General features: G+C 41.7%; 1 protein-coding gene across 2 annotated transcripts in view; it reads left to right on the top strand.

Annotated features, from left to right (window-relative positions):
- sh3pxd2aa (SH3 and PX domains 2Aa) overlaps positions 1-20,209 on the top strand; it is a 126,881-nt gene that overhangs the window by 62,085 nt on the left and 44,587 nt on the right. Inside the window, exons 6-7 of one of the 2 annotated variants that reach the window (XM_065966599.1) lie at positions 4,146-4,171; positions 13,298-13,342. In XM_065966599.1, the coding sequence (XP_065822671.1) occupies positions 4,146-4,171; positions 13,298-13,342 (71 nt within the window). The remainder of the gene's footprint in view (positions 1-4,145; positions 4,172-13,297; positions 13,343-20,209) is intronic. The other variant, XM_029278305.2, reaches the window with a different exon arrangement.

The raw sequence follows: 20,209 nt of genomic DNA on the forward strand, positions 1-20,209 counted from the left end.
CCTGGTTGCTCAGCCCTCGAGGGAAGAGTTTGATTTCAGCCTCAAGGATTCGGGTCACTGCACAGAGAACTGGACCCTGTGTTTCTGTATTCCCTCCTCAGACCTCCAACCCTCACTCACAGTGTTGCCCTACCATGCTCCTCCTTTGTGTCCTAATGCTTTGCAGATGCCTCCAAAACCTTAGATAAAGCCAAAAAATAAAGGCCAGACTCCCTGTGGCATGTCCTTATATAATTTTAAATATTAGCCACCTTGCTAACAAGCCTTCTCACGTTTACTTTATTATCGAAATAATGCCTCCTCTTCCTCAAACCAGGTTAATTGGGCTGCTAAATAGGGGCTTCTGTAATTACCTGCTACTTTCTAGCATGCCTAATGTGCCTGCATGTTGACTAATATTTCCCTCCAGAGCTCTTTTAGTGGGCTAATGCTTCGAAGGCATTCAGGCATGTTCTGCTAAAGCCCATTGTGCATGCTTAATGCCAACAACCACCCACACGTGATACGAGCCAACCTTTTACTTTGACCTGCTTTCCTTTACAACAGTAAAAGCACATGCTATTGATCCAATTAGCTATCACTGTATTGGTCAGGATTAACAGAAGGTTTCAACATCTGTATGTTCTGAAGCTGCATCTGATTAGACATTAAAAACAATTAACCCCGGACAGTCGAGTACAGCACAGCATCTTCTTGAGTAATGAGTGTTTTTTTTTGTCAGACGTATAGAGCTGGACCAGAAACTGCTTACGCCCCTGCCTCTCTCTTGATTGGAAGTTGTTTATAGAGCTTCGAGGTCGTGTTTGCCTTTCAAACCAAGCACAGCATGAATAGCTTAACAGGCTCCCTGGGAGTGTTGCTACAGCAAAGTACTTTTCATGCCGCCGCTGTTTTCCACTAAACAAAACGCATTCATTGGCCCCCTGTCCTCACCTCACCTCCTTGCTAAGTTACACCCAGCCATTTCCAGGTCTCACACCGTTGTGTTGTCACCCTGTGTGGATCGTTTACCGTTGGCCTGTTCAATTAACCCAGCAGTCAGCCGGCATGCATATCAGAACATTTGTAGCATGGGCTGAAGACGGGGCAGTCCTTCATAAGGCCACGTGCTCTTTGGTTTAACTGTCATTTACAAAGGCTATACTCATTACAGGCTTTTCCATTTACTAACACAAGTTTTCAACCATTTTTGTATAAGCGATACTACAAATATAAAGAAGAGAAATAGAAAGGAAAGACTGGATTTTTAAATAATAGAGATCACATTTTTTAATGTGGAAAATTGGGCTAGCTGATGATTTTGCTGGTTGCTATGGCAGATGCTTTTTCACCAGTTGACTTGAATCCATCATGCCCCATTAAGCCATAGGAGTTACCTTTTTTTCAGTTTAGCGCTACATCAAACTCCAAAGCCTACAGGAGTCTCACGATTCAACCTTTTAGACACACATTTACTTATCAGAGTCTTCCTCAAGTACTTCCATTTCTCACATCGCCATCCTTTAGACTTACTATATAAATGACCTATGTGAAGGATTTAAGCCAGCTACTGAGCTAAAGTTTTGACGACTCAGCTTGCAGACCCCCAAAGCCCCCAACAAGAGCTTTAAAGAGATTCTGGCATTTGTCATGAAACATACTTTTAGAGAGGAGAAGACTGATTTTGTTATTTTTTGGTCACCAATTACAACCTTGCAAATGATTAACACTGAAGGCAAGCCAAAACCGAGCAACCCTTCAAATTTGCAGCTCAGCTCACATCCTCTGACGATCAAGCGCACCAACCAAAACACCAGCTGTGGATATTTCGACTCCTAGACATTAACGATTACCACTGAAGGGCTATTTTGAGATTCAGTTTTTACAAGTATGCGAACCCGTCATGCTTTTGATCTGGCATGGCTCTATGGACATGAAAAAAATCCTAAAAAATCCAAAGGACAATCAGTTGACTGATCAAATCTAGATTGATTAGGGTCTTTAGATTCGATTATTGTGGTCAAGACTTCTGATTGGAATCATCAACCTCAAGGAGACAGCCCTAAAGAGAAATGTACCGGGTAAATGACAAAGTGAACACGGCGGTTAGCATCGCTTGGAAATCTTAAACATTCCTGTGTGCTTGAACAGTGGAAATCAGCATCGTTAACTTCACTGTGGCAAGCCTGGAGCAAAAAGGACAAACATCCTGGCAGATATCCTGCCATATCTGAGGCTCGGTCTGTCCACAGCATACTTTCCACTAAGAAACATCCAGGCACTCTGCAGTTGCCTCTCATTTAAAAGATATTGGCCATTGAATGGAACGCTGTCCATTTATTGTGTATTAGAGGTCATGACGTCCCGCATTGCTACAGATGGATGGGATGAGGCGAGGGTCAAGTCCCGCTCTCTCTGTGTCCCACTTTTGGTGACAATGAAGCATATTCTGGTTGCTAGCACAGAGCGATCTTGGTGGAGAGGTCAGTATAAAGGCTTTATTCATCGGCTGTGGCCGGTCACAAAGAGACAGATGCATCAGATCACAGGGGTGGGGGGATGAAGGGATGGGACAGAGAAAGAGCAAGAGCAAAGCACAGTGACACTAAAGCATCCTGAGACATCGCTTTTTTGCTGCTTGTCTGGTTTGTCTGCGCTTACAATGTCTCCCTGCGTTCATGTGGGTTATTAGCCGGAGTGCGGTCGCAGCAAGAGCCGAGAGGAGGTTTTCATTAACCTCATGCCGTGAGAGGGCACTACCTTGACTGCTGGCTATGCGTGCTCCGAAGCTGTTCTCTGCTCTCCTGGCACTGCGGCATAATCTTCCAGGCCTATTTGCACTGCATCATACCTGACAAGAGGAGAGGTCCCTCATTAGCTGTTTCACAAGCTAGGTCAACTGTCCCAAATCAAGCATACACTCTCAGAGCCGGGTGGTTGACCCTGAATCTTAGAGGACATCCACGATCAATTACATGCAATGCCTCTTTGTGGGCATGAATTCAAACTTGTCATCCACTCCAACACGCCTGCCTCTACACCTACTGACTTCACACACATCCTTTTGTTATCCAGAGATAAAGCAACAGCCATCACAAGCAATCTGGTACTCCTCTTCTAATTACAGTTATGTTGCCATCAGTCATCTATAAAGCACTTCTCTCTCTCTCTCTGGGGGTTGATATTAGAACCTGTGTTGTGTTTATTTTTAAACAGAATAATGTACTTCGAAAGTAGAGAGATGCTTCCTTGTTGGATTCTGCTCTTTATTACAGAATTGTGCTTTTGTGTTATTACACAGCTGCTGCCTGTTTCTATAATTTTCCAAATGTACTGCAGGAGGATGACAGGGCTAAATTAAGGTTGGATGAAGGTTTTGAAAAGCCCTTTGGGAAAACAGAAAAAGACACATGATTTTGAATAGTACAAGAGGCAGTAGAGAGTAGAGAGCAGGAAGGAAGGGAGGAAGGATGGGAGGGAGGCTGCAGAGTGACGATGGACAGATTGTCAGGTCTGCGTTTCTATAAATAGCTATCTTCACCTTGATCTCTCACTTTGCCAATCTTTTTTTAACACAATTCCAAGTCCGAAAGGCACTATTGACAAGGGCAAAGGTGGACAAGCCTAGCGCAGCAAACCTCATACATAAGCACACTTAAAACTCTGTGTCACCCCCCCCCCCCCCCCCCCATCCATAGCTTAGCCCTGTGGCATAATCCCATTAGAATCCATTAAGCAGGGCATCTTAAAGTGATCCTCCTTCTCTCTGAATGTGGGTAGAGGTCGCCTTCTTTCTGACGGGACGAGGAAGGGAGGGAGAGAAGGAGTATAGAAAGAGGATGGTGGTGCTGCTTTGGGAGTCACATGACTAATTTGTGTCTGTTGCGGGGAGTACGGGCAGTCGGCCAAAGTCATTCCTCCCTCTCTCTCCCCATCCTTCACTCTGTTTCTCTCCCTCTCCCTCAAAACACATGCATTTCTTAGCGTTGCCAAAGCCAATTGCATGCATGTGTGTTTGGAGCAAGTGCTGTTTTCTTTTTTCCCATTCAGGAGTGTTAGAATCAATATGCGGTGACTGCATGCTTTGTTATTGACCTGGAGGGGGGGGGGGGGGGGCGCGTCTGCTGACCACTAACTATGTCCCTCTTGTGTTGCTTCTCCTTCAGGGACTATGGCTCCAAGCGCAAATCGGGTAAGTCACCTGTTTTCCTTCAGTATCCTATAGCTCACAGCCTTCTTTCTCTTTGAACTTGTTGCTCTTAATAAAACCCTTCCTTGGGATCCGAGGCAGGATGTTATGCTCTTTGGCATACGACTCTGACTCTCTCTCTCTGCGACTCTGTAATCCATGTGGTGTCAATGTGTGGTATGTTTACTTGTCCCGCTGTGGGATGCTGACTTACTGTCGACCGTGATTCGGTGGCGGTTTCAAAAAGCTGTCAAGCCCCTCTACTTCTGGCCATAGATTGCAGGGTGGGCTTTCAGAATTGCCTGATGGATCTTTGCGATGTGAAAATAGAGTCATTAACACTGTTCTCTGTTGTGGTGGTCGAGACATTTGACAGATTGTGAGTTTGCAGTGGTTTCAGTTTCAGGCTAAGCTCTTTTTGCATGACAGCCTACATGTCAGTAGATATTCCAAATCATTTTCAACAAGGAAGAAGAAAGAAATGTTCTCGTTATATACTGCAATGAAAGTATGCGCTTGTAAGAGGCTTGGGATTTTATCCGGATCTGTGTGGTCTTGTTTCTCAGGACTTAGGAGGTAAACACAGACTGTAATACTTCCATTAGAGCGAACAAACACAATTCTGTAAAGTAAAGAGTATAGCCTTGGACAGGTCTTGAACCTTTGCCTTCATATCCTGCATGTGAATGTAGTGCATATAAGCCAACAAAACACAAAACAACTTGCTTGCTCGATTACAAGACTTACTCTCTGTCAAGGATTTTTCAGCCTCATTAAGCATCTTTTCAAATGTACTGTAATGACAGGGGAATTTGCTAGTGTACACCTGCTTTACAAAAAAAAAAGTGAGTAACTCACATATGCATCTGGGAGACCTGTGTATTTAAGACTATGTAGGCTGAATAAACTAAGAGAAACACCAGTCTTTGCTCTTTTGAATTATTCTAGAGAAAAAGCTTGTGGTATGATTGTCTTGCCACAGATGCCGTTAAAGACTTCTTTGTATTGATATTTAACTCAAATATTGTGTATATGGATAGAAACATCTTGGGATACTTCTTCATAATGTAGGTTTTAAAGCAAAGCTGGAAGTAGCATGGGGATGGGGGGGCTCTTTGATTTGTTTCCTCATTCTGAAAAGTTGTGTGTAAGTTGAATTCTATCTCCTTCAGGTAAACAAGTCTTGACATTGATGGTGAGTTTATTTTTAGACCTAAAGAAAGGGAACTTTGTGACCCTCCCACAAGGCATTGATTTGTTGTAGTCCTGCGGGGTGCTTACCAATTCAATTACACTGACATTCCTCAAAGTGGTTTGAGTGTTCTTGGAAGCAGATCGCTGCTGCAGATAAGCCAGCTTGCATTATTTTCTCCACATCTCCTTAGTGAAGTGTTTTGCACTATGCTTTCAAACAGGTGGATTTTTTCATTTGTGTGTCTCTGCTTTGACCTGAAGTAACAAAGTCAGTCAGGGGGGGCTTTAAGGTCGTCTGAATGTCTATTCTTAGAATCACTTCCCGTCAGAATCGCATTTGTTAATTTCTATTTATCGGAATTGATTCAAAATGTCCCAAAGAAGTTTTTCAAAACGTACCATCTTACATCCTGAGTACATTTTCGCCAGCAGTAAGTTTGAGCATGGCAAACCCACTGCTGGCATTTTCTTCCATGCGCCCTCTCCACCTTCTTTGGTACATGCAGCAGATTGTTGGTCATGTCCTGGCTTGTCAGTTGCGCTGCTAACATTAGCTACATTAGCTAGCTCACAGTGTTGGTGATGTTAAAGCTGTGTCCAACATACCAACCTGCTGCCTGCATTGTCTATGGATCAGCAAGGCCTTCAGTGTGTTCCTTTTCAGTGATGGCGAGCATTTGAGCGCACTGTGGATTCTACAAACCACAGAGTAAGAGTGAGCCTGACCCAACATGTTCAACACGCAGCGTCTAGAAACTGAAAATGAATGACTTCAGGAACGATTCAAATGTTTAAGCACACATCATATGCCACTACCCAGAGTTAAAATAAATAGAACATCACTTTACCAATCTGCACCCAATTCTGAATGGACAATACAAATAACATCATCTATCGTCTGGTTCATTTTCAATGACCTGCTGATCACACCTTTACAACTATCGAGGCTGCAGCATCTTGAACACATTTCATTGAGCTTTCCTTAATGTCAAATAACCATTTGTGGGTTCTTTAGGAACAGCATGTTGGAGTCGATCCTGGAATCAGGAATCGAAATTTGAATCCAAGTCAATTTTTAGATTGAATCATGACCCTAAGAATCGGACTTGAAATGAAATATGAAATATTGACAGATTCACACTCTTTGTGGACATAGAACCTGTGCTTTTCTTTGCATGGATAATGAATAAACACTCTACCTTAATGACACAAAGATATCAAGTTCTCTGAAGATTCCTCTGCACACAACCTCTTTTGTGAGGTTTCCTCTCTGCGGCTGCTCTCTGTGGAAGTCACTGAGATGATTTTGAAGGCTTACCGTTCTCTGTTTTTCAACCACAGTAACCCTCTCACCATCAACTAGGGTTTCAGCTTGTTGGTTGCCCCTGTTCATTAACTGTAAAATGGAGATTGTATCTATTACTGTTAACTCTAGCACTGTCATATGTATTTTTCAAAATGAATATTAAAAGACATGGTTTGACAATGTTAGCATTTGTTAATGTTAGCATAGCAAAATTCTCTACAAACAAGCCCAATAAACACTTCTCAACACTTCTTCTAAACAAGAGCTTGTATCCCGTTTGTTTAAAAGGTACATACAATTGTTTCATTATGTGTGATAAAAGCATCATAAAACTCTAATCTTGCCAAATTTGGAACCATCCATGTGTAAAACTATTGTCCAACATGTTCTGGACGTCCCCAACGTTAGCTGAAGAAAGATGGACATTTGACTGCTGTTTGTCATGAAATATTCAACTTCACGTGATTATACAAACTGTCACATGTCTGCTGGTGTTCCCGTAGTTACTTTGTAACTTGGAGCAGATTTTATTTTATTTTATTTTTTTTCTGTTTAGCCATAATGACTACTATGGCGTGCAGCATCTTCCTGTTCTTTCTGTTAATGCCAAACACAATGTTGTTGTTGCTGCTGCTGAAAACAAAAAATGAATCACTTCCACTGAAGCAGAGCACTTTTTCTAGGACACAGAGGATGTTTTTAACAAAGCATGTCCACTGGTTTCTTTTTTATTGACTCAGTATTGTGAAATACCAAGTCAGTTCAAATGCATTAGCATCTGGATTGTCTCAAATGTACAATTTTCAGTTTTAGTCTATCCAGAGACTCTCTTGCGTCACAGACAAATGCCATTAATGTCATGCTCATAATACACAGGATATATGATGAAGGTGAAGATGAGAACATCTTGGTAGTTCCTTACCGAAGAAAACAAAAACTATCCTTATGGAGCAAGGGGATGTAGATGTCAGAATTGTTTTTTTTTTTTTTTTTAAACGTGCGGGTCAGATTCAGGGAGTTTCAGGGCTCATAGCTCCACACTTGCCCCACATTTCTGCAGTGCAGATGGAGCTCGTACTCCTTCCATGTGAGGGCCAGATTCAGAGGAATCAGAGGAATCAGAGGAGGGTGCTGTTTGGGCTGCAGAGGCTTGCGGGGGTTGAGACTGTTAGACAGGCACTAGTTTGTTTACGTGGCACAGTGGATAAGATTTCAGCCTGACTGGCCTGGTCATATTTATTCAGAGGAGGGAGCGAGGAGGGCTTGTGTCTTTTTGTGTGTTTCTGTGTGTTTTGACATGTGTAGGTTTTAGTGATCAGGGCTAGTTTGTGGACATAACTGTTAAGCTGTCTGAGCTAATTAGAATCTCAGAGCCAGGCTGTTGTTTGTACCATCAGGACCTCCTCTGTCAGTGGACATATTTATAGTATGACACTTACACACTCCATTAACCTGCCTCCATGTACCAACCTGTAGGACTCAAACCCGTCTTATGCTGACTTTTACACAGAGCACTTAATTTCCAGCAATAATAACGTCTGCACAATCTTATCAAATCAATACTGAAGATATGGTTAAGTGAGTATTGATTTAGGCAGAAAAATAACAGCTGCTGCAGGCTTGGGGAATATAATATGACAGAGAAAAATAAGTGAAACTATTGAATCTTTGTGGTTCATCTTTATTAAAGTCCACTCACGACTCCAGCCAGTGTGTCTAACTGTTGTTGATTGACCTTTTTTGTTTCAACCTCAATGAGTGTCAGACTTAATAATCGAAGCACCCTAACTTATATTAAGGTAGAATATTTTCACAGTACAGCCAGATCTGGTTCCTTGCAATTCTACAATTCACTTAGCAGACGCTTTTATCCAAAGCGACGTACATCAGAGAGTAAGTACAACACAAGCAAGGATCTAGAAAAAAAGGGAACAATGTCAGTAAGAGCAAACGATCAGCTTTGAGTCTGATTGGACACACAGGTGCTGACAGGAAGTGAGCAGAGGCAAAGCACAACATTGAGGGCAGTTCTTGAGAGCTCTAATCAGTATAGAAACCATCTTATAAGTCGACGTTATCAAACAAAAACCATCGTCATTACCATCATCATCATCAGTAATATGGAGACCATCATCATTAAGTTAGTAGGTATTCATGACAGAGCTGGGTCTTTAGCTTTTTCTTAAAGGTGCAGAGGGACTCTGCAGATCCAATGGAGTTTGGAAGTTCATTCCACCATCGGGGGGCGACAGAGGAGCATGCAGCATGCACACGGCTATCTCTGCTGTAACCAAGCCATCTTCTTCACCTCTCAAAATCCTACACACATACAGAGCAGCTTTAAATCACCTCAGTACTGTCAAAGTGGCCTCCAATGTTCTCCAGTCAAAGTTCACGGGGAGTCTGCTTTTCCTGTGCCCTGAAATCAGTTATCCTCCCATGCTGCTCAGACATTTCAGTACTAACACCCTCTTAGCTAACTCGCTAAGGGCTACAATTAAAAACAATCTTACAATACGTAAATTAATGACACTTCAGGCGGAGCATCTACTTTTCAGAAAAATCTGAAAATTCTTTATCCATAAACTTTGATCAAGTTTACAGTAATCAACCTTTTCCTAGGAAACACAGATGAAGTTGGTCGACTTTGACCTCAATCAAATAATGGACCCAGGCGTCAAACGCCCCAGCTATAATCAGCTGACAAACTGATTGAATCATTGTTTCTTATCACTCACAACCAATCACAGCGCGTTCTCACAACAAGGCAAGGTCCATTTAAATACGACTTCTTTCTTACTGATCCTTTTCCCTGCTAATGATGCTAACACTCTGCTGCTGCCTTACCTCTACCACACCCAGCCTCCTCTTTTCTAAACTAAAAGTTTTGGTTCACCCTTTTGGGGTTTTAAGCAATTTGCGCCCTAGAAAGTTATAAAGTGTTGCCTGGCTAACCCAGGGACCATCTGTAGCCAAGCAAAACCATATTTCCATTTGGCTATAAATGGTTAGATTTATTGCAAGATTATTCCTGACTGAGGTGATTTAAGGAGCTGACACTATACCTGTCCAAGATGGCAGGATACTGTATGAGTTATGCGTTCACTATAGTCAGACGACATTGTTCTGATTTAGCATTTTTTTTAAAACTTTGAGCAAGAACTAAGTTATTTGTCAAAAAAAAAAAAGGTGACCAGTGAGGCTTATCAATGTAACCAGGAAAATACTCAGCCACATCTGAAATATTAATGCCAACATAAACTGAAGTGAAGGACTATCAATCTTTAGGAGAAGATTTTAAAAGGTGAAAAAAAAACTGTAAATGAGGTGAGCCAGAGTGTAAACGGAGTTACGTTACATAATGAGAGACCAAGAAGACGAGAAGTCTCTACGACGGTGTGGAGTGACAGTGCTCGCTGGGGAACAGATGTGACCTGTGATGTGATCTGACCCCACTGAGGCTTTGTCATTGCTAACGGCTGTATTCTGTTAGCATTGGGACATTCACCACCCTGTTTGCACACAAATGTCATTTGTCACTACGAACGTTTGTGTCACATTAGGAACAAATTAGTTTGCCTTTGCGGTTCCCTCCTTCTCCTGCTAAGCAGTGTATCAATACTAGTTAGCTCCCGCCTGTGCTTTGACTTAGTTAGCATTGGGCGTCTCGCTACTGTTTCAGAGGTGCTGAATCAATACTGGTTAGTTGTGATTTGTTATTGGTTGCCTTTGTCTTATAGTGTCAGGTGACAAGGTTTTACCTTCCTAGCGCCTGATTGTGTCTTTCAACGTAGAGGCAGCTGTAACGAGAGAGTCGTAGATGGATTCGCAGAGACGTCCAGTCTGTTTTATTTTTTTATTTTTAAGATAATCAGCTTTTTCACATATTCTCTTTGTAGAGATGAATCTCTCACACCCTGATTTTGTCGAATAGCACCCAAACTTCAACAATTTTTCTAGACCCTGAGTGCTATATTTCAGTCTCAATACAGTTTTTTTAGGGAGAAAGTAAGAGATTACCAACATTGCAGTCTACATGGTACATTTAGGTTGCCCAGTAGCCTAATCAACCTCCTGCATGGCCGTGAGAATTGGAGATTTCTTAAAGCCTAATTTTGCATTTCTTTGCAGCAGTTTTTTGGGTATTTATTGGCAACATATACCCTATACCAACATATCTGCATATTTTTTTTAGCTCCAACACCTGCCCAGAATCAACATTTTGCACATTCTCACTGTTAGCTTGTCTGGTTCCAATCAGCATTTAGCTCAGAGTATCAGAATGCATAATGTTTAACCATGCAGAGCTGCTTGCCGTGCTGCAGTTTCATCATCAGTAAGTTTTATTTCAGAACATATCCCGTAGTTCCTTGATTAGGCTGAACAATTTGAACAGAAGCGTCACTCCTTAAAGTCCTCAGACTATCCTTTTGATCGCTATGATGTCATGCAACAGAAACTTTTCCCTCCAAAGCAAATACTCAGTCAATAGAAAAAACAAGACAAGATGGCAAATAAGCCCCTCCAATCTTAACCTAGAAAGGAAATGCTATGTTTCACCCTCACTAGGCTCTCAATTGCTTGGTCAGTTTACCCAAAGCAGCAAAGGGACAGAAGAAACACTGCTGGTTCTGCTGGTTTGTGGTGTCATCAGAGAGTCCTGAAAGGAATTAAGCATCTGTTTGCGTGTGTGTGTGTGTGCGTGCGTGCGTGCGTGCGTGCGTGCGTGCGTGCGTGTATTTGTGTGGCGGGTTTGTACGGAGGACCCAAAGAAGGAAGAGAGAGAGAGAGAGAGAGAGAGAGTTAATATCAATCAGATGTTGAGTTCTACACTAAGAGCAGCCATGTGGGTTATAATCATGGTAGGGTGTAAGTGAGCGGGGTTTGACCCTGGCTGACCTGGGACCAGCCCGTATCCCTCCCTCTGGGGCCAACTTCAATCCGCTAAAGCTCCTGAGGCCTGGGTGGATAGCGAGTGGGGATTTTTTCCCTTTATTATCTCACGTGAGTCAACTAAGAGGAGCTGTCGGCTTCACAGCAGGGGCAGAGCTGGATGAGATCCAGGGCAGCATGATTCTTATGAGGCGTTCAAACGTGGGTCTCTTCACAAGAGGTGTTGATTATTTAGGAACCCCGCCCTCTTTCAGATTCATGTTTATGAAACTCTGAACATTTGCAGTGGGTTTTTCAATGTTTCCATTGACCCTAAAGCAACAATAAAAGATGTAATCTTTTAAGCCCATAAACCTCCAGTTTAACAAAAGTCAGGGTTATGAGCTTCTGTAAAACGTTATCATTTCCCTGAACCATCACTGTTTGAAAGATGTACTGAAAGTGCTCATTAGTCATACATAAAAAAACTAGCATACAAATCAAATCTTAAATTAGACATTATGTGTGAAAGAAAATGCCAGTAAGCATCCAAGGTTCTAACCGACCATACAAGGCCAATCCTCAGAATTTGCACTTTACAAAACTCAGTGATCACAAGGTGAAGCCTGGTACTGCCTTACTGTGCTGTGATTGTCTGATCTTGTTTGACTTAAAATATGCTTCAGGGCTTTCTACCCAGTGAATGCTGTTTTTCACAAATTCAATGATTGCTTCTAAATCTAAACTATTATCTTTGCCAAAATGAACCAATAGGGTTTGTTCCTACGACTAAACAAACAAACCACAAGTGTTTCAAACTGTTAATCATGTACCTCTGTTTTGGCACCTCCTTACTCGAGAGTATAGAAACAATCATGGTTGAAAAATGTGTTCTATTTTTTAAAGTGCATTTCAGACCAGAAGCAAAAATTGGGGTCCAAGGTCAAAATCTTGTGTTTGACCTTATTGTTGCTGCCAATTATGGCACAGGGTGGGTCTAGATAAAAAAAAATAAAAAAAACCTTTTGGAAAAATAAAACCTACAGACTCAATGAGAAGAACGTAAACATTCCTCGCTACGGTCCCAGGTCTAATTACTCCATATCTATACGTCCTTCTTTGTGCAGCAGTGCTGAAGGTCCCAGTGCTGTCTCACTTCCAGGATGAGATATCACTGACAAACTGTTTTGGGTCAGATAGTCATGCTTCAAATCAATCAGCTGCAACCCAGAATCTCGGTCACCAGCTTCCCTGTCCCCAGTCTTCTCTGATGCATGGCGTTTAATTTCCTGGTTTTGAACGGAGATGTTTTTTTAAATCAGAGGAGGGGGGATGTGGCTGACGCCCCTCTCAGACATTCCAGGAGGTCCAGAGAGGGATGGAAATGTTGAAAGATATGAGGAGATGGAGAAAAGGGGATCATGAGAAGGGTGGAGTGAGTGTTTATCAGTTTGAAAAGAGGGAGGGTTTGAGTGTGAGATTAATAATGGGTGTTTGTAATCGTCCACTTACTTGTCCTTAGATGCTCTTTATGCTCTCCAGCATGAAACTTTCAGACACTGCCCACCACTTTTGTGTAACGATCCCAGAGGAATAGGCCCAGACTTTGGATCCAGGGCTATTTATGCCTTTTGCCTCTTTTATTTTTAGAGTTCAGTAGGTGTGACAAAGGTGTGCTCTGCCATACTGCTGCTTCTGCATGCTGTCAAACTGAATAATCTCTCTCTGCTTCTCTCCTTCCTTCTCTCTGTCTGCAGTATGGATGTACGGCTTTACAGACAGCCCGAGGAAAGAGGCCTCAGGTAGCCTTGTGTGTTTATGTCAACATGTTGAATTTGCATGCACTACTGTGCTCGAGTGGCTGCATCCCCTTTTGATTCTTCACTTTATTTCTCTTCACACTTGAGTTTCTCTCGACATCTGCTTTGCATGCGCTGTCACCAGCCTCTCCTTCTACCCATCTGCTCAAATTCAGCTGCTCTGTCTCTCTCTCTCTATCTCTCTTTCTCTCTCTCTCTCTCTGCACCCTCTCCATCAATCTCAGCAGGCATGGTTGGCCAACACAACAGCTGGGCACGGTGCCAGAGAGCGAGAAACATGGACCTCAGGTCTGCATGTAGCAAAGTGTCTTAGACTGAAACGAGGTGTCAAGTCTGGTTCTTTACATTTGCCTGCAACATTGGCTGTGGATCAGTGCCTGTGACCTCATTCAACTGTCACTGTAAAGGGACCATGAATTTAGAGCGAAAGAATTGCATTCAATATTGTCTCCTTTGCAAATGAACATCATCCAAAAAAAGCACAGGATATTCCTGCAAATATAAAAAACACATTTTCGGACACAAAAACATACCACAGATCGCCACATCTGTTGAATATTTAGCCAGTGTTCTTTAGTTGTTGTTGAGGCATTGCTGGGGAAAGACATGCATATGTCATTTTCCTGCCATTGGAACTATCGGCCAATCAAAGTGAGTCTGGAACATCAAACTCAGATACCCCATTATGTGTGCCATTATAATGAAAAAAGGAAGTAAAATCATATTGGAAAATAACAGTGTACACAAGTTTTTCAAGAGAGTTGATGAAGATCAAAATAGAATGGATAACGTCCATCCATTCAGCTGGTATCTATACGGCTTATCCCGTTTGGAGTCACAGGGGGCTGGAGCCAATCCCAGCTAATTTGAAAAATTTAATATATAAATTTAAACAGAATACATAGAAAACATACCAAACCAACCCAATGCCAGAATTAATAGTTGGGAACTGTAACCTGAAAATGTACCTTAAGGGCGCACTTACACTGGGCCCAGTTGCCCCATAAGGCCCTCCACATTCCCCCACTGGCCTGCACTCACACTGCTCCAGGATTAACTGGACCAGAGCATGGTTACCTCTTGTACATAACGTCGTAATACAACACTAGGAAGGCTTTAATTATGAAGGGTGCTTAGTTTACAAGTCGGAGTAGGCACAAATCAAAGAACGACGACAGACTGCTACTTTACTGACTTTGTGGCTGATTTTGAGTCATTTTGGTTTAGATAAATCCAGAACACTCCAGGATTTCTCGATAATGGAAGTTCATGTCCTCGTTGTGTAGCCTACCCGTGCTTGTGCTCCTGCATGCGTACCAAAGCGCACCTCTTGCAATGATGCCAGTTGCCAAGAAAATGGAATGTGCTTTAGCACGGATCCGAACTGGACTTTGAGGGCGAAGCGTGCTTAGGCTGCCGTACGAATAGCCGAGTGTGAGTGCACCCTAAAGTGTATGGAGTGTGTACAAGTCTGATAACAACAACTCTCCCGCTAAAATACAATCAGAAATGCTGAGCTTTAACAGAAGTGGAACATTGCAGACAGCATGTAACAGGTCTGTATGGATTCATGTTATTTCTCAACAAGGTGTGGTCGCCATAACAACAGCATAAAGCATTTTAAATAGCTTGATCTGTCGCTGCTTTACTTCCTCAGGCTGACTTTGATTGCTCCCCCCGCACATAGGCTGCTTACATTCTCAGCAGTAAGTTCCTTTTCTTTATTTCGCCTCCTGGGAGAGTGCTAAAGAAAGACAGAGATGAATGCCAAGCCGCGCTCAGTGGGGAAGTGACGTTATACGAGCATTCCCTCGGTGTTCCCTGCCTGCTTATTTGAGGAAAACATGTCAAGATGCTTAATTGTTTTTAAAGCACTGCGCAAAAAAAAAAAGCTGCAGCCTTTTTTATCCCATTAGGCTGTTTAAATGCATGACTGCATTGCAACCTGTTTAATTCCCATAAAGTCATTACAAGGCCCACTGTGAAGAGGCAGCATATAGATGTGAGCTGCTCTCTGAGATCTTAAAGGACAGTGTTGTCTGACATGCAGGATTGTCTCTCAGCCTAACTCGTACAAAACACAAATCATGTTCAAGGTCTGATCCCCGTTTGCTAAATGACAAAGAGGCTGACTGCAGAGAATCTATTATCTCTGATGTAGACGACAGCGGGAAGATGGGAAGATTTGCTGACAAAGTTTGAAACTTTCTTTTCTTCTCAGCCAAAGCAATTAGACAGCTCTCGTGGTTTTCCATATCAGTGACTTATCTCGCCATTGTGTCTTTGCTGCAGCCTTTATGTATGCTGTATATATATTTTTTTAAACATCAGCATCTTTAATTCAGCCGGACAGATGTGGATTTTTTTAATGATAGAACAATGTTTTAAAGTAGAAATATACAACACAGCAAAAAAGGCTTTTTCTTTACTGATTGTAAATCATTTTTGCTCATTATTTAGAAGGCTGCTTACTTAAATAAATAACTTTATTTAGGAATGTTACAAAGTCTTAATATGATACGATATGTGCTCAGAGGGTTTAAAAAAAGGAAATCTGAGCAAGCTTTTTTGACAAACAGTGATGATTGCATTTCTAGAGTTTAGTTTTCTGCATGTTCTTTAGAAACAGGCAAATATCTGAGAACATGTATCCCCGAAAAACATGTATCTGAAAACAGATGCTGCAGTATAGTCATAATATGCCAATATCAGCCCCATAATGTCAGCTGACCAAGACATATCTTTGACCTTTTTCTAAATATCTGCTTACCAATAAACATCTGGAATGATTAGAGTTAGCAGATACCCAGGTGCTAGCCAGCCAAGCACAAGAACTGACTCCAAGGCCTCAAAAATAACAAAGGCTTTTTTTTTCTTTTACTTAACCTGCTGCAAACAGAGTTTAATGATTTAAAGGGGGGGGGGGGATTGCAATTCATTTCACTTTGGAAATGGATGATTGATTGTTACATTGCTGCTACATATCGATTGCAACAAAGAGATGTTTTCCTTGGATGTTTTTTTTTTTGGATGTCTGTTCTCAGTCAGATAGTCAGTGTTCTGTTGACATATATACAATGCTAAGACATGATTTAAGATAATATATTGAACTCTAGGTGAAAATTTTGAGCTTTTTTGCACTGCTAAAAAAAACAACGCAAATCAGGCCACTGTGTCTGATACAGCCAATGTTAAAGTTGAATAAGTGTGTTAATGCATTCATATATATAACACCTTATCCTTAGCTTCATGTATTAAATCACAGAGAAGGTTGGTGAAAGCTTATTTTAAAGTAGCTTTTCAAGTTGTAAAATAACATTAAATGCTTTTTCTTTTAAGTTAAAATAGAAAACCTGTTCAAATGATGAAGTTGAGACATGATAATCCACTGGTAGAGGAAACATCTTGAATTAAAAATATACCTAAAGTAATCGATGAAACACTTTCTGGTGAACAGAAGTGAATCTGACAGCACAATAAAGTAAAGTGCAGCATCTCCAACAATAGTTCAGGTTGTCAGGCATCATAGGGTCATTCCAGTTTCTCCTGCCTGGCTGTTTATGCCAACAAAGAAAGCGTTACAAGACATTGTGCAACATTTCTCTTTTGTCAACATGTTAATTACTGAGCTGCAGAGATGTTTTGTAGGCTTCATGTTTTGATTGTATAAATAGTCAGTTTTCCCTCGCCTCTAGTCTTTATCCTAATGTGGCTTCAGCTGAAATAGTTATCTTCTTCACTTGTTAAAGAGTAGAGAGTGTATTTCTCCAGAATGTTCTCCTGGGAGTTAATAGTCCTATTTTTTTTTAAGTTTTCATTACAACTGTTATTCCTCTTTGTTCTAAAGAAACTGCTGTGATTAAGTCCTCTGGATCAGTAGCTTTTATTGCATTAACTCAAACTAAACTTTAAATGCTCTCCCTGGACTATTTTATATTAATATAAGTTTAATATATTAAACTCCTGAAAGATTGTAATTGTGAAAAAACTGTTAGGGCTTAAAGGTGCTGTAAAGGTGCGTGCTAACTAGAGCGTAGATCAGGCCCAAAAAAATCCAGCCCGACCCCTACCTGAGCCCGTGTGCACGTTCTGTCCAAGCCCAGCCCAACCCGACGGAAACCCAACATTTATTTTAATAAGTTGGCTTTTATAATGAAAGGTTTAATTTGTCTAAATGTCAGAAATCTGTTCAGATGAGATCTAAATGAGCGCTACACAGAAGCATGTATTATAGGCTATAGGAATAAGATATGGATATAAACATGGATAAAACACTTAAAAAACAAACAGTTTTTACAAACTGTCTGCTCGTCCCTCGGGCTGTTTGGTGTTTCTGATCTATCAGTGTGAGTGTATCCGTACACTGAGCTGTGCTTCTTTGACTGTATGTGTTGTTACGCCCACTCCAGACCGTGTTTCTCTGTCTGATACTTTGCTGATACGAACCGCTTCCCTGTTGCCGAACCTGCTGCTTTGTGGACCACGTCCCCTATCAGCTGCTACATGGTACCATTTCCCTGTGTTGAACTTCATGTGTGAGCGTGTGTGTTACTCCCTCTCCACACACTCTGTTTCTCGGTTTCGGTCTGCTCAGCTCAAACAAACTTGCATGATCAAGGACCGGCCCAGCCCGAGGATAGTGGCATGAAATATTGACCCGACCCCGCCAGTCAAGTTCGGGTTCAGGCTCAGGCTCGGGCAGAGAATCTAAACTCTAGTGCTAACACAGCTTATAATTGTGTCCCTATAATTATAATGGTCTGTAATTATTGAACATTAATCAAATAGTGAACTAGTTGTCATGAATATTGTTGTAAGAGTCATTTATTTCAAAAGAGTGTTTGAGAATGTCACAATGAATTAGAGCCCGACCGATTTATCTGCCAGCCGATATTAGCATACCAATTTACTATCAGTATCGGCTACTTTTTATCCCAGATATGTACCGATAATGCTCGATTTATCCACCATTCTAAAAGCGTTTCATTTGAGTTTCATTGTATTACACTAGCAGTTTTTCTTTCACCAGCAGAATATGTTATATGGATTACGAAAATCACTCTTCAGAGTGTCAAACAGTAAGGTACATGCACAGTTAGTTACCAGTTGAGTGACCGTCTTTTATTCGTTATACTGTATTACTTTTCCACAAGTGTTTGATAACTACATTTGAGGGATCAACGCAAAACACGTGTCAGATTTTTTTTCCCTCCCTTGTATCGATATTGCACCCAGAAAATCACATATCGGTCGGGCCCTACAATGAGTCACTCGGAACAGTTTGTTATAAGTCATAAAATATCAGTGATGTGGTTAGTGAATGGAGTCATTGATTCCATGTTTTTATGATCACCTTGTTGCTACAATTTTAACTCTTCTCTTCTTAAAATCTGCCTTTCAACAAATTACAGCCATGAATGAACATGTGCCTTTTTTCAGTTATCCTTATAGAATTCTATGTGATATGTCGATAAGTTGTGCAAAAAATATCGGTATCAACTTTTTTCACATTCTGGTCATCAAATACAACTCTTTGTCAACAACAACCCCCCTTAAATGTCTCATACAGACGCACAACATACTGTCTGTAAACAGCTGTTTTACGGCTTATATTCCTTACTTTCTGCTGTTGTTCACTTGGCTAACTTGAAACAGTCCATTTGGTTAAGATTTCACATGGGGGGAAAAAAATGAGGTTAAGTTTAGGAATCACATCATGGTGTGGGTTGAAATAATAACTCAATGTTGACTTTTTGTTTCAACACTGGACTCGATCCCTGCTCTCCTGGGTGAATATCCAGCATTGTTTGACTCATCCATCACCCCTGCCCACTCGGTAAAAGTATGAACAGTGAATAGGAACAATCTGCTTTTGTAAATGCAAATTATTTCATGGTCTTTCTTGTACCGTTTGAATGCAAACAACATCAACTTCTTCCTCATCACATAAAACTTTCTGTTTATCTCATCCATGATACAGTCATACTAAGACACCTCATCAACAAAACACAACAGGTCACAAGCATCATCAGTTGAAATGTACATGGGTCATCGCTCTGCAGCAAGACACTTAAGAAAGCATACCTGCAACTAACATCAGGTATTACATGAACTTAATAATGAAACCACTGCTGGCATTGAAAAGGTTAAACTTCACGGATAGAGAGAGAGAGAGAGAAAACAGAGCAGACTAACCCCATCAGAAATGCTTTCTTCTTTTGTTTCACATAAACATGGACCCTGCCTCCTTCCCTGTTTCTCTCCCTCTCTCTACTCTACTCATATGTTTCTATTTAAGGCCAGCAGTGCTGACTACCATGATTGGTGTGTTCACCCCCCTTTCCCGACTCTCTGTCCAACGGCTGTGTCCCACAGGCAGCAGAGGGGAGGCCTTTCCTCTCAACTACACTGTTGATTTTCCACAAGGAAACTTCACCATTCTTCCACTCATTTGCTCCCCAGTCTTCCCCGACCAACCACACACAGCTTTCTTTCTCTTTCCTTTTTCTTTTACCTTCTTTCTTTTTGGATTTGAAAAGTTTGCTCGAGGTCATGGATCCCCCTTTAGATTGAAGATGCAGCCCGAATAAAGTTTTTCCTTTCCGCACCCTGCGTTTGTTTTGATGCCTTCCAATGCTCCCCAGTCCTTTGCTGTGGGCCGGGGGTCGACTCAGCTATATGGCCAGATGTTTGGGACTATGCAGCCAAGTCGTGAGCTTGCGTTGTGATCGGTCGGGGTGGCAGGGTGCCGGGGCTGGCCCATGGCAGCGTACAGGGTGCACGGCGGCAGCAGCTTAGTTGGTTGCAGCGGGCGTTCGCGGGGTGCAACAGCAGGCAGGTGGCTGACAG

Source organism: Labrus bergylta, chromosome 1 (genome assembly GCF_963930695.1).
Source record: "Labrus bergylta chromosome 1, fLabBer1.1, whole genome shotgun sequence".
Taxonomy (NCBI): Eukaryota; Metazoa; Chordata; class Actinopteri; order Labriformes; family Labridae; genus Labrus; species Labrus bergylta.